The following is a 15,571-nucleotide window of genomic DNA, read 5'->3' on the forward strand; positions in this document are numbered from 1 at the left end:
TCATGCCTCGTAGAGGCAGCGCATGCGCTGCCCTATGCGAGACCTAAAAAGGATTCCCCGGGTGTGGTGGGCATTAGTGTTTTATTTTAAAAAAACTACAGCTTTGGTAGTTTGTTTCTGAAATACAAAAAAAAGTAAAATGGTTGATGGAGGAGGCCCGGCAAAAACATAATGGTTTTGTCAGTTTTTTGCATTGATGGTGAAACCGTAGCCCTAAAATGTTTCACTGCCTCAGGCAGGAAATAGGATATTGAAAGTAAAGATAATCAATGGAAAAAGAATTACCTCTAGCAATCAACATAACCTATGAGAAAAAGAACAGGCAAACATGGATGGGAAGGAAAAGAATGTGAATATCACAGTGCACTCCATATGACTGACTCTTCTTACCAGATTTTACAAAATACCCCAAGAAAGAAACTACAAAGAAAGTAAAAATACCATTTTTATTTTAGAGTTTTAACATCTCAGCAGTATATCATAAGCATATTTCTAAATACACCGTACTATACAAATTAGATATTTACAAAAATATATATTGCACAATTTAATGCTGACAATTTAGGAAATGGAGAATATATCCACAAAAAATATCCTGAGTACTTCATAGTAAATGTATGGCTTTATTTATATACAATTGAAATTATATCAACAACACAGTCCTTCTTATTAGACATTAAGAAGGTTTACAACCAATGGGAGGAGAGTCTGCTGAAATAACAATGTGTGGGATCAAAATATACCCAATGATATAAACAAAAAGTGAATGTAGAGCCTAGCTTACCAATGCCTCCTTTGTTTAATATGGCAAGTGAGCTTCTAATGGTCATTGTGTGTAGGTAGTATAACCTTAGCTGTTTTGCATATTTGGAAGTTCTTGGACAGTCACATAAATAAAATGTAAGATAACATAGAAATGCAAATAAGAAACTATTTCCACAAGTATATCTGTTATACAATGTTATGAGGCAAGTTCAAGGTTGTATGATTATCAGTAGCTTAGCTTGGACTAAAGGACAAGTATTCTTATGTCTGTAACCTTCTCCCATCAATCTGTTCTAAAATGCTCACAGTACGATTGGCCCAGCATCTACTTTTAATGCCAATAGTGAGATTGTGAAAGGATACTTCCATTTGCAGACCCACAACACAAAAGAAGGGACTTCCAGTCCTGCCTATTGGTGGACACTGGAATGCAAGACCCACATCCAAGATTTACCATCATCGCTGAACAACATTTTATAAAGAACATGTTTTTTCTTAGGGCCAACACAACAGCACTTATTACAAGATTTCTAAAATAATTGGTAGACTGGGTCTCAAATGTTTCAAGCATGGAGCCACAGCTATTTGTTGCTACGTTCTGTAAAAATGCCCGTAATTTTACCCAGAGTGAGAATTGTTCGGGAAGGAGTATTGAGGGCAGAAGAAATACTAAGCACTTAGATTTAATTTCTTGCAAAGCACTCTCAGGCACTATAAAATGCACTACTTGTAAGGTAGGGTGATGTGCTGATATCAGACTACAACTAAGAAAAGGACTAATATATGCACCCTGAATGTTTAATATGTTACTACATCATTTGGCACTGTGCCCATGGATAGGCCTTTAAACATGTAAGATTGTTTTAATTTGATTTGTGTGGACATTGCTGCTCCCTACCCATGTTCTTTTCCCTACAGTTTGAAGCAAGGGCAAGACGTTTTAAGATCAGAACTCTATCAACTCAAAGTGTATAGCGTTCTCTCTATGGAATGCTATCAAATTACCAAGAGATACCTATCATTTAAGCTGTATTTAACTAACAGACTGTCTTTCTTTACAATCTAAATAAGTTTTTTCAATTAACACTAAAGATGCTCTATGAAGATTAAACAACATTTTAGCCTGCTCTTATTCAATTTAATATAAACCTACAGAAAGATCAGGAATTATTTTACAACCTATTTCAGGACATTCTGTGTGACACTGAAGATATCCAGGACAAAAATGAAGTAGTAGAGATATAATGTATATTTTAATCACCCCAAAAAATTTACAAAAACAGTAAGAGTGTCTATATCTCTTTGGGGGTAAGTGGGTAATGTAATATTAACTGTACTGTCCCTCTGTCATGCAACAAGAATTTCATACCGTGCCATGGATCCACTTATTTTCTTTTAGATGACATCGTAATGTAATCAAATGAAGCTCCTAAAGGCATGCATAAAAAGCCATCCATTACTGTTTGTAGTTTGTACATAAATCAGGCTCCTTCCAATATATAGGCTATTTATATGAAAATGTAACCAGCAGATTGAGGTACCATTTCAAAGTTTAAACATGTTAAGAATATGCTGCATGAACAGCGTTGCTGAATAGACTAAAACAATAAACAGGAGTGTAAGTATATACTAATTGAAAAAGAAACACATTTATTGTGCTTTAGTTGACACTTAGCCAAATATAAAAGTAAATGAAAATGCAAAAATATCATAATTTTTTTTTTAACTATCTTAAAATTTAAGCATCTATGTAGCACATAATATAGCATATAATATACATAATGGAACTCCCAGTCCAGTGTAATCCATTTATGAGGTCACATTAAAAGAATGATATTATCTAGAAGACATTGGTAAGTGAAAGCAATGGTACAACATATGCATACATCACAAAGATGAACAGTCACTGAGACATGTCATTTTAATATTACTATTTTGCATAGTAATGTTCCATTTATGACAACCTACATTAAAAATATTAATGCTGAATGACTTCAGGTGGCCTTAGAATATTGCTCATAATTATGTGTGATTGACAGTGGGAGAGGAGTGTAGTCTACTAAATAGATGTGCGTGCAATTACTGAAAATCATTGGACTTGCTTTATACTAAGGAACACATGGCCGATGAGATACTCTGTCACAAATGTGACAGATATTCCGTTTGCTGTATTACACGTTTCATAGGTGATTTGGAGGATGGGATATTTGTCATGATTGTGACGAAGTAACCCTGTCCGCCAAGATTGTAACCAGGCCCTTATTTTCTTTTTTTGGAGTAAGCTTTAATTATTAGTTCCCATTACCTCTGCGGTGAGATTCCAGGGCCAGATATAATAAAACCAGCAGTTATCACCCTCCGACATAGCGAGAATGACAAGTTTTCCACCCAAAATACAGAATGGGACATGGGCCCAGCAATACTGGATACAATTATGCATATTTCCCCCTTCCAGGTGATATAAATGGCCCAAATCCACAAACATTTACCACCAGCATATACGGAGCAGGTGGTAAACATAGGGGGACTTTCTTTCTCAGACATGGGGTGTAGTTTAGTGCAGGCAGTGGGAACAGAGGTATCCTTGGCCTTTAACTGGGGGAAGCTTTGTCTGCTCTCCCCAGCTGATGTATGAAGGCAGGAGCGGACTGGGCAAAGAACGGCACACACAGCTCCACTGAAGAGTTCAGGTCTGGTTTTTGGAATTATCAGACCCATTGTCTTCAGCCCCAGCAACACTAAAAAACTAGTACTTATCCAAAGCAGTATTTTCCTGGGAATACCTCTCCGGAAAGCTCGTAAGTAGGGCTTAAGAGCAAGTTTATTACATGTGGCACACAATACTCATTTGATCCGATAACTATTTCCTGCTCAGCTCTCTGCAGACAGAAAACAGTACTTGATGTTGGGCATTTAGTAATCTAGGTAGTAATCTAGGTGGATCAGAAATCCAATTACTACTTTCACTTTGATTCATATATGAAAACAAACTTTTCAAGATTTGTATTGACGCATGCCTGTAAAATTTCACAGTTCTTTTTACTCTTTGTAACTCTACGTTAAATGCTACAACAGTACATATTCACTGCTCTACATTCTAATAGTAAACAACTTCACACATGCTTTCTCTTCTCTTATATTTTCATGCGTTTGTTGTTTTTTATATTGCTCATACACACAACAACGATTAAGTCACAAGTGTCTATTATTGCATGGGTAGTGCCATTTAAGGGTAGGTCCAATGACAAAGTCTGCATTTCAGTAATTACATCATAAAAATAAAACAACTTGTAGCTTGGGGTCTGCATTTTCAGACAAGAGGCATTAGCATTGCCTTTTGATCTATAAATGCAGTCCATTTTAAAAGATACAACAATACCTAGAGCCTCAGTCCAAGTTGCCCTTTAATTCTGATGCGGCTGGCAACATGCATTATTGGCTTCTTCAGAGTTATGTGATACAAGTTAAATCCACAGACACAATGACTTTCAATGACTTATTATTATTGACTTAATGATTTAGGATTATTGGTGGACTTGGGACTGGTAATACTCCCCCAGTAATTCCCCTTATTTAAGGTGACATTCAGGTCATACTACCTGTAATCCACTGGTAACTTTCCCACCAACTGCCAGAGTTGTTAGTGCCTCTGATATCAGTAAATCTAGGGCGCAGAAATACTTAGTGGGTTACCAGGCAACTTATAAGAAATGTATTACTCATATGATCATTTATTTCAAAATTAGAAGATGAAGACTCAGCGGAAGAAATAGGTGTCTGAAAATATTTGGAAAATGTGTGGCACTGTAGCAGTACACTCCAGCATAAAATGTTGCCAGAAACATAACACAAGATTTTAACCAACAGAAACTCTTAATGAAATGGCTTAAGGAAGCATAGCTGATCAAAAGAAGTGGTATCATAAAAACCATCAAGCATTTCGCTGCAAATTTGTACAATTCAATCAAACGTACATCACCAAACCAGCTAACGTTTTTATGGCAATGTAATTCGTAGAATTTTCTAGGCATACTTTGGGGTCTATAATTAAGTACCCTGAATAAGCAGATAACTTATCAATAAATTAAGTAAGCAGGGTGCTGCCCCCATCACACAGTGAAATCCATACTCAAGAAAACTTCTCTCACAGGACTACTGAATATATTAGGCAGATCACAACAAATTTTCACACAGCACCAAAACCTACACTTTCCTTGCCACTCAAATGTGAAAAACTCTATGCACAACTTAACCCAAGGCAACCATCAGAAGACACCAGCAAAATATACTATAACTACATGTGCAACTGTTAATTAGATAATTGGAAATAGTGCCATTCAACAGAATTATATATTTCAGAGCAAGCAATGGAAAAATATTCAAACTTATAGCAAAACTCGAACTGCAAAGTCCTCTAGAACAAACACCTATGCACATAGTTCATCATCACTAAGCAATATGTGGAACATTCTGATCTTCGTTTAACAGAAATTCTTCAAACAATCATGCACTCACTCAATGAGGAACCCCACAAACATGTAAATGGTAGTCAGTTTCTGGGAAACAATACAAATGGCAGCAGCCTGCTACATTAATGCTGGTTAACATAACATATTAATAGTCTTGCAACTGAGGCTTTATACACAACAGTGATGAAAAGAAGAATATATTTTGGTACTTGGAATTAATTTGTGGTTAGGCCTTAAGCAATGCGTAAGTTGCTTAAACTCTAGGACCTAAATTAGAACTCAAGGCAGAAAATAGGTCAAACAAATAAGGAACTTCAAAAAGAAAGTCCACAAAATCATTCAACCATATTAAAATTTGTTGGATCCTCCGCCCTTAAGCAATTGCCCCAAAAAATAAAATGTACAAATACTGGCAATGACAGGCAAGGACAGGCTACTGACAGACCTACGTCAGTGTCAAGGCTTTTGTAACCTCTACAACCTATCATTATTTCACTGAATGCAACAACTGGGACAATAGTTTCAAAAAGTTTACATGGCTATTTTAAAATAACTGGCCAGGTATTTGCTATGTGACCGATATTTGGACTGCATATGTTGAACTACATAAAAGCCACAGTGGTGTCTGAACAATCTATGCAACTAAACAGCTGATTCACACAAGTAATTTAAACTGTAAACACATATTAACAACTAAACAGTCAATTATTGACCTCTTTCAGGAATTCACAAAAGGAATGCTGGCACGCTAAAATGGATTTATTACCTCAGATTTCTCCACAATGAGTGTGGAAAAATAATTGTGTGCAAGGGGTGGGAAGCTGGTGGACCAATCCAAATGTAATTTTGTTAAAGCACAAATTTCAATATTGATATCTGACCGTTTCCCAATGTAAATGTAAATGTATTTCGATTTATATAGCACACAAATCACCCAGGGGTCTCAAGGCGCTTGCTTAGGGAACCCGTCCTGGTATTCCCCTGTGAGATACCCCGGCAGGGTATCCACAAGGTGAAAGCCAGGCATCCCGCCACGAGGGGCCGTAGTGGAGATTAAGCAAGCTATTGCCCAGAGTCGCAGAGTGTGACCCCGTGAGTTGAGTAGGCACCGGAGCGAGAATTGTCGAGTCCGTGGAATTTTGAGCCCGAGACCCGCCGAGGCGGGGAATTGAACCCTGGTCCACGCCCGATCTCAGCTTCTGGGTCTGCCGCCTCTAACCACTGAGCCACGCTTCTCCACAAATGTGGAAATGGTAATAAATTTACTCCAGCCAATTGCTGGAATAATTACCCTTCAACAATGGAAGGGTGAATGGATCACAAGCAAATTCGAAGGGAGTTGTGCATAAGTATTTTCTCCACAAGGAAAACAGTATTCATATGGAAAAAGGGAAACAATTGCTTTTGCACATTCAGCTATCTGTCCTCCTGTGCTGAACTGTGCAGTACATGCAATTCTGCACAACAGAAATAAGTAGCTTCAAAAAATCATTTGAGCTGAGGAATAGTATGACAGAAAAACTGTGCTCCGTCTGCCTTTACCGGCATACTACCACACATCTGTTTTGTGAATAGCAAAAAAGTTCAAAAGTACGTTCAGGCAATGTCATAAAATTACGCCTCTATTTCTGCATTTCTATCTAAGCGACAGCTCCGTGAGTCTATGATCAGCAGCTGATGCACACCGGTGACACTTTGGCAAATAATATAAACAGTTATGCAACATTTTTTGTAATTATCATACATTTCCAATTGCACAAACATTCATACTGTAGCTATTCTAAAATCCTCACAGTGAAGGTGCACATTATTCTTAATTAAGAACATACAAAATCGATTACTATTTTCCTTTTGAAGCACACAGGTATAAAACTGCTATAACATTTTTATGCACATGGCCTATAACTAAGACAATATCATATAATAAATACAATGGACAGCAAACAAATCTCAGTTAAGTGAGTAGTTGTAATAATTATTCCTATGGTCTGATTTGGCCAACATTCATAGATATAGCGTAATTTAGAATATGGCAGGCTGGTCATTGATCTACTGGTACGGTGGTAGCTCTTTCACAGCCGTCCCTCCATATTTTGAAGTTCTGCGTGTTAATGTCTGAATTTTTTAAGGAAATTGCTCCTTCAACTACGACAGGAGCACTTTTATCAAAAACGTAGGGGCTTCTTTACAAGCCCCTTGTGCTGCCAGTGCACCACTTTTAATATGGGAAAAAGTGACGCTCCAGCAATGTAAGGGCTTGTAAATAAGCCCCTTAATGCGGACAGCACACTATATCATAGTGTCACTTTAACCATATTTTTTTGTTTTACAGAAACAAAGTCCCAAAGCAGTGGTTTGCTTCTGCAACATAAAATGGTAATCGACCTGTGAGTTTTCGAATAGTGTTTTGGGATCGAATTGAATTTTCTTTTTTTTGTGTGCTTTTCTAGGCAGTCAAAAAACCAAGCCATATTGATTGGGGTGTCTGTCCTACACACAGATACTATTGTGATGCCTTTTAAGCCAACAACTCTGAGGCAAATGGTCAGAGACGAAGGGTTTCCTATGGCACAGCTATATGAGGTGCTACCAGCAGAAACTAAGACGTACCCCAACTCTAAATGATACAGGAGGAACCATAAGTGCATTGGAAGGGGCATCCACCAGTCTTTGGTAGATGCCCCACTTTTTCACACTCTAAATGACCCCTACCCTTTTTTCAGTTGTGTGCATGCCACTTAATTAAGCATTATGAAAATGAGATAATATTTTCTCAATCACTCTACAAAAGAAGTTATACATCTTCCTTAAGAACTGTATTCTAGCAGAATACTGTGTTTGCACAAGCTGTTTGAATCTAAGATCTTAATAAGGACTAGACACCTGAGTGGTTTAGTTGGAAGCTGTAATGTGAATAAAACATTTAGAATGCCAAGTGTTCTCCCTGTATGCCAAATGACTTGGAAAATTTGACAGCATCAATATGGTTCTATGCAAAGGAAAACTGGGTCCAAATTAGCTTCAAATGATCTGTTCTGTGCTTATCCTTCTGAGTAAGTTGGCTACTGAAAAAAACCTTATCTAAAATAGAGGTCATGTTAGGGGGAATTGCGGATTTATAGTCGACATCACACTTGAATCTTACAGACTTCCTCTAGAAAGGAAAATTCTGTAAATAAACACTTCCAGACCAAACTGCTAGTGCACACCATGTGCATCTAGAGAAGATTTATGCTACAAAAGATTGCTACAGCTGATCCAATGACAATCCAAATAACAGAGGCAAATACATCCTTTCCACCATTCTTGCCAATATCATCCCTTGGAATTACAATTATTACTTGTGCTACATTTGATATGTCTGAGACAAGCGATGAGTTGTCTATGGCCCGCATTGCAAAGTAGATGATGGTGTTGTTTTCTGAACTCTCAAGCTCTGGCACATACACGAAGACTTCACGGGAGCCAGCAGGACGAGGTGTCACAGTAGAAGTATTAAGAGCTGTCGAATTTTCAAAATTGTCTCTAAGCTCCAAGGGACTTTCACTCATTTTGATCAAGTAGCTTGTGGCTGGAGGGAAGGAACAATGAAAAGTGAACTTGCATGGCAGAAACAAAATATAGATTTAGTCAAAGTACTTACCTGAACAAAAACAAATGCATTGGCTAAACGATAAAACAAGAGCAAAGTGAGGGAATCACGGAACTCTACAGGAACTTCTTTGTAAAAGGACTTGATTTGTATACCTCAATTTGTAGTTTAAATGTTTAGTAAGGCTAGCCCATGATCAATTCCTAGCCTATGAACAATCTCTCTCTGGTTGCATGGGCCTGATAAATCATAATTCATCAAACCCAAGTCCAGCTTATCACACACATTTTTGAGCCTTTATGCTTTTCTTATGCTTATGCTACCATCGTCCCCTGAGGCACTCTGATGTACACATACATTATTTAGTTGCTTCCTGGTACTAATTGTTTTCACATGGTTCTTAGTATGCCACATTGATTTATATACCTCTTCATCACTTGATTCTTGATTCTTTTCTATTCTCCATGTGTTACAATGATGAATATATAAAGATGTACCCACTGAGTAATATTTTTGGTCTCTAATCTTTTTTATGAGTAGTGTGCTCCCTAGGGAGGGCATGTTGTCCTGGTTTTGCTTTAAGGTAGCAAATTTGGATGCACTTAACAATCCATCTGGCTACACCTGCAGTGGATATCGCCTGTCCCTTGTGAGGTCTAGAAAATTAAATAAACAACTGCTATGGGTCGCGGAATGGTTTGGTCCTATCTATCGTAATCGAAAGATCATTACACGCTATTGATACAATCAGGCTGCGGCAAGAAAAGTTCAATAGTTTGATTCCAATCAAAAAGTGATACTACCTTTAAAAGGAAAGTGGGGTTGAATTTGAGAACTACCCTATCTTTATGGACTCTAATGAAAAGCTCCTGGATAGTAAGGGCTTTTAGTTAGCTAATACTCCTAAGGAAGGTGATGGCGATTAGAAAAGCTACCTTGCAGGAAAGGAACAGAAGCAGGCAGGAGTTCAGCTTTTCAAAAGGTGGCTTCATAAGTCTGGTAAAGTCTGCATTGAGACTCTGTATTTTGTAATTTGCTAAGAAACAAGTGTGAGTCCTAGGGCATGTGCCCTCTTTAACAACAGACATGCATACTTGTGGGAGATGCAAATACCCAAACTCTAGGACCTTGTGCACTAAATTGCAAGCTTGAATGGTGCTGGGTCCAGGTGTCTGATTTGTCCATGGTTCTGAGTGAGTAGCTCTGGTTTGAGAGGAAGCTTCTTGAGTAGATTGATGGGTGGAGACCCAAGGCTGCGTTGCCTAGGTTGAAGCAACTAAGATTAGGGTTAGGTTCTGTGGCCCCTTAACACCTCTCCTAAGAGACAGTGGACATGCTTTAGACTGAGCTTGTGTTAATGGATGCCAGGGAGGATTAGGAAGGTTTGCATATAGTCTGAAGTAGTAATCATGTTGTATAATGCTTAACACTCATTTGTGAAATGGCTTAATCTTCCTCTGACAGGTGACGTAAGATCGGGGGATCTGTGGAAAGTCAATGTTTAGTAGGGGAAGGCCCTTTGTTGGTGCCTCCCATGTCACTACCACTGTACTTTCCTTTATAGGTTCTGCGGTTATAACCTCTACCTGCCTGGTGTTAGTAGGAGTGGTGTTGCCTTTGATATGATTGGCCTTGATCAAGGGAAGTAGGCTTTGAACCACCCCCGACCTGATGTTTATAAAAGGTCCTCCAAAAACTGGTGTACTGTGACACTTTTCAGTCTCTGTGTCCTTTTTTATTTCCTCTAACATCTCATCAACCTGTAGTTCGGAAAAGGTGTTCTCCATCGAATGGCAGATTGATGAAATGTTGCTGTTCTTCAGGCTTAAATCTAGAGATACGTAGTAACTATTAGTGACTAGTTGACTAACAAACTTACCAAATCAGCAAATCTGTAATAGACGCTCCCAAAGGAATCATTTGCCTGTCACTCAGTGATGGCACACCATGCATGTAGTACACTGGTCGGTGACAGGCACACCGAAAGAAGTCATCTGTCTGTGACTCAGTGATGGGCACTTCATGCACACCTAAAGGAATGATTTGCCTGTCCTTCGGTGATATGAAAACCATAATTAGAGTGGTCTTTGAAAGGTAACACTTCAAGTTGTACAAGTTTGTTTAGGTATTTCAGGAACATTGCTTTTCTTGGCCTCAAGTTGGTTGTGCCTGTTAGGGTCAAGATGCAAACGCTGTCAGAATTTATTATTTTGACCAGGCCAAGGGAACCATTTGTAAAGTGGGATAAATAGTTTTTTTTTTAATTATGCAAGAGTTTGATTGACTATTCTTAGGACCTCATGTATGAAAATAGAATTTTACGATTATCAAATAGCGATTTTTAAGAAATCGCTATTTGGTAATCGCAAAATGTGACGTAACCAAACAGACAGGAAATAGCTATTCCCTAATTACAATTCTCAAAAATCACAAAGGCAATAAGGTAATTCCTATTTGTAATGTTAGGTGTGAATGATCTTGCATTACCTAAATTGCGATTACTTAATTGGTAATAGCACATCAGGTAATGCAAAGGCAAGGGTGCCCGGGGGCCTAAGGCCCCCCTGAAGCACCCCTAAGAAAAAAAGTGCACTTCTAAGGCACACACAAGCCCTCGGGGCATGTGTGCTACATGGCACTTTGAAAAAAGCAGTTTGTGCATTTTTCAAAGTTTGCACAAGGTTACCATTAACTTGAAGTTGATGGTAACAGCATTTGCTAAATCACAGCTTGCATATAGGAAAGGCTTCTTACATGTGCATTAGGGATTTGCAAATTGCGATTCCCTATTTGCATTTGCAATTTAGGGAATTGCTAAAATTTTGATTACCTAAATTGCAAGTGTAGCGATTTGCACCATTTGCTAATGCAAATCACTTTAATACATGTGGCCCTTGGTGCCTTAGTGCTGAGCTTAAGTATTCACTTCTCTTGCTTTGTCTAGGTGGAGAAGGGCAAGAGGTGTTGGAAACTTTATCAGATCTTAGGGCCCGATTCACAGAACTAACTTAAGACAAAATCCTAAATTTACTACCATTTTGGTATTCACAGAAGGCACTTACTCATTTTGGTATTCACAGAAGGTGTTCGGTGTTCACAGAAGTTAGGAGTCCTAACTTTAAGACTCCTAAATGCTTTCTGTGAATACCAAAAGTCTTAAAGTTAGGATTTTTCTCAGTTTAGAAGTAGTAAAGTTAGGATTCCTAACTTTAGGACTCCTAAATGCCTTCTGTGAATACCAAAAGTCTTAAAGTTAGGATTTTTCTCAGTTTAGGAGTCCTAACTATACTACTCCTAAACTGAGAAAAATCCTAACTTTAAGACTTTTGGTATTCACAGAAGGCATTTAGGAGTCCTAACTTTACTACTCCTAAACGGAGAAAAATCCTAACTTTAAGACTTTCGGTATTCACAGAAGGCATTTAGGAGTCCTAAAGTTAGGAGTTCTAACTTTACTACTCCAAACTGAGAAAAATCCTAACTTTAAGACTTTCGGTATTCACAGAAGGTATTTAGGAGTCTTAAAGTTAGGATTCCTAACTTCTGTGACTACCGAAATGATTAAGTGCCTTCTGTGGTCCTGACCGACTAATTAGGATAAGACCGCTGAGGAGACGGTCGGAAACACGCCTGTTGGCCTAGTGGCTTGTGCTGCAGCCCATAACAGGGTCGCAGCACAAGACCCAATGCCATAAGTGATGTTTTTCAACATCCCTGCATCCTGTGGCAATGGGGCATGGATTTGTGGGGGCACCTGTGGTGGGAAAGAGGCATTACATCAGTAACAATGCATGCGATTACAAGGTGGTTGTTACAACGACGTCGTTGTTACATCGCAGTACCATTTCAACACAAGTTGTTAAAATGATTTTCTGTAGGGGGCGCTCTAAGCTAAGGAATAGTATAATTTACTATTCCAACACCTTCCCTACTGTTGCACACATTGGCGTTGGAATAGTAAATTATACTATTCCAACATTCAGCGCCCCCTACAGCAGGTCGTTGTAACGACTTGCATTGTAAAGGTATTGCGATGAAATATCCCGGTCATTGTAACAACTGCGTTGTAATCGCATGCGTTTACAACGTATACGATGTAGTGGTATATATTCCCTGTGATGCCTCCCCGGTCTCATAGTAGAGGCCACGGAGGTACGGGAGCCCTGCTATGGACCCTCTAAGTCTGTTTCCAAAAGCCTTTCAATGGCAGTTTGGACCACCATTGAAAGGCCGTCGGAAAGGGCCATAGTAATCCCTAAGGCAGTACCTGAACAGGCCTGCACTCATTGAAGGGATTACATTCCGGCGACAGGGCCGACATGCTCCTTAAGCCCATCGGAACCACAGCGGTTGCCCCCTCACACATGCGGGCGGACTGACTGCATTGTAATGCGGTGGTCTGACCTCTGCTTCAGATGTCGGTGGGACTCACACCGATGTGCCGTTGGTGTCGGTCCCACCAACATCATAATGAGCCCCAATATGTTCCCTGCTGTATAACAACATGTTTTCAATGAAAAAACCCTCCAGCATAGAATTAACTTCCCCTAATATTTGTTACACCAGAAATACAAGAAAATGGCATGGTGCAGGGTATAAATTACAACACCCTCCATTAACAATTCTGAGTTGCGGAGTTCTGCTGAGTCAAAGACATTTCCACTACCTAGGAAAAGAAAAACGTTTGAATAGAAAGGCATGTGACCAAACAATAACACCTTGCTACAAAAGATAAGCAAAAGGGTGTGATTCAACGAAACACTTTTCTTTCTGATACTTATTGATGTGGTTTTAATTCAGAGATCATTTCTTCAGTAAATATTACAAACAAGGAACGTTAGCTGAGAGTGAAATCCACACCCTATCTGACTGTAGTAATGCACAGTTATATGGTTTTGTGTTTACAATGCATCAACATCTTTACCATAATAACAAGAAATCTATATTCTTGTCTCGGATCTGTAGAAATAAAGGCTGTGGTCTGCACAAGACTCACCTTGTCCCTCATCCAAGTTATCTCCTGGGGCTGTCCAAGTCAAATAAATGGTGCCATTGTCTGCTCTGGCATCTAGATCCACAATCCTACATGGCGGGAATGTATCAGGCAGAGGCCCTGGCGGGACGTTTGACACAATGAAACTGCCACCAGAGGCAGTTCTACTGAACTTTCCGACACTGGCTTGGGTGGTGTTATCTGTAAATACTGGTCTTGGTGGGTTCATCTGGATTGTACCTGTCACAGGATAAAAAAAGAGCATTTATTATCTATGTTTAACCTCCCCACAAACCTTGTGAAGACACATGCACCTGGCATCATAAGGAATGCTTCTATTTTAGCAGGAAATAGCATTTTGACAGTGCAAAAGATCATTCAAGGGGCGGGTGTGAACAGACAATTGTTTGAATGATAGATGCATAATTGAACGTGAAGCAGAGACAATACAGGCTGGATAAACAGATAACAATAGACAGGCTAGACAACTTAGAATATATACATATCTACAATATGGGATAATGCGATGGTATAGATTGAGTTGGTGAGGAATTATTTGTGACCAGTTTCATTCATTAGCATGTGACTGCTTAAGGGCATTTTATAAGCAGCACTAGAAGAGGATATGAAGTGCAGTTCAACTGAAATAGTCAAATGAGGGAAATCATCAAGCAGCTATGTGAAGTTTGCTAGGAAACAATATTGCTTATGTGAAAGGTTAATAGCATGTTTACCTTTGAGATAGGTTGCTGGGGTATTATGTAAAACTATAAAAACAGAAATAGCAGTTTTCTGATAATCAGACAAATTGATAAAAGTAGCAGGATGTCAGACTGTACTTAGGAATGTTCTAGGGGATTCTAGTACCTATGTTTATTCCAATAAAAGGAATGATTATTGAGTAAGACCCACAGGTAAACGACTGTTATTATCCAATTTGCTCACAACATGCGCCCACAATAGTGTTTTCCCCATATGGAAGTGAATGTGAGGAAACATTTTGCAAGTATTCAGTCCTTTATATATGGCAGGGGTGTCAGTAGAAGTGATGCAGGATTATAGCTTCAAGGTTGGGTTGAAATACACACCACATTTTCCTGCCAAAGTTGCTTGCAGGAAAGTGCCCCTTTTAAGGTCTCGACCTACAGCATTGCTTTAGCAATGCTTAGTTGTCGAGATTATAGTAGGCTTCCGGAAAGTCTCCCCAAACTACGGATTCCGTACAGTTCATGTGAGCCAGGCGCGTGCACATCAAACACCATCGGCCTCGGCATCAGACTTCAAAGGGATCACCTCCCCCACCCCCCAGCATCAGACTTCAAAGGAATGCGCTCCCCCGGCCCCGCCACAGCAATGCCGAGAGTTTGTTCTCCTTATCATGCACCCACGATTGTCCCTGTGTGCCTCTCAAAACTGCCCTTCACCCTCCCCCACCACAGAGCGCTTCTCACGGCCGTGCGGCCGGCCGGCTCACCATCGATCGCTTTCACGGCCGTGTGGGCGTGTTTTCCCATGTTTGTTCACAGCTGGGACTCGGGTTCTAATCCCGACATCCCCACTTGCACACATTTGACCACATTAGCACAGATCTGGCCTGGAATAAGTTTGGGGCTGCTTCACACGCACAAGACTTGTGCCATTTTCACAAGCACCAGCAAGTCCACAGAGCACGATTGCTGTTGCTGGTGTCACACCTCCTCACGCATATCGATTTTACCCTGATCTTGTTATGCACTACGTTACCAAAAAGTG

At 39.5% G+C, this 15,571-nt stretch overlaps 1 protein-coding gene across 1 annotated transcript in view; it reads right to left on the reverse strand.

The window, feature by feature from the left end:
* Nucleotides 1-432: 432 nt before the first annotated feature.
* Nucleotides 433-15,571, reverse strand: part of LOC144755314 (calcium-activated chloride channel regulator 1-like) — a 157,437-nt gene continuing 142,298 nt past the window's right edge. Inside the window, exons 13-14 of the mRNA XM_078644116.1 lie at nucleotides 13,823-14,059; nucleotides 433-8,805 (exon numbers count right to left, since the gene is read on the reverse strand). Of these exons, the coding sequence (XP_078500242.1) occupies nucleotides 8,453-8,805; nucleotides 13,823-14,059 (590 nt within the window). The 3' untranslated portion in view covers nucleotides 433-8,452. The remainder of the gene's footprint in view (nucleotides 8,806-13,822; nucleotides 14,060-15,571) is intronic.

This window comes from Lissotriton helveticus, chromosome 1_1 (assembly GCF_964261635.1).
Source record: "Lissotriton helveticus chromosome 1_1, aLisHel1.1, whole genome shotgun sequence".
Lineage (NCBI taxonomy): Eukaryota > Metazoa > Chordata > Amphibia > Caudata > Salamandridae > Lissotriton > Lissotriton helveticus.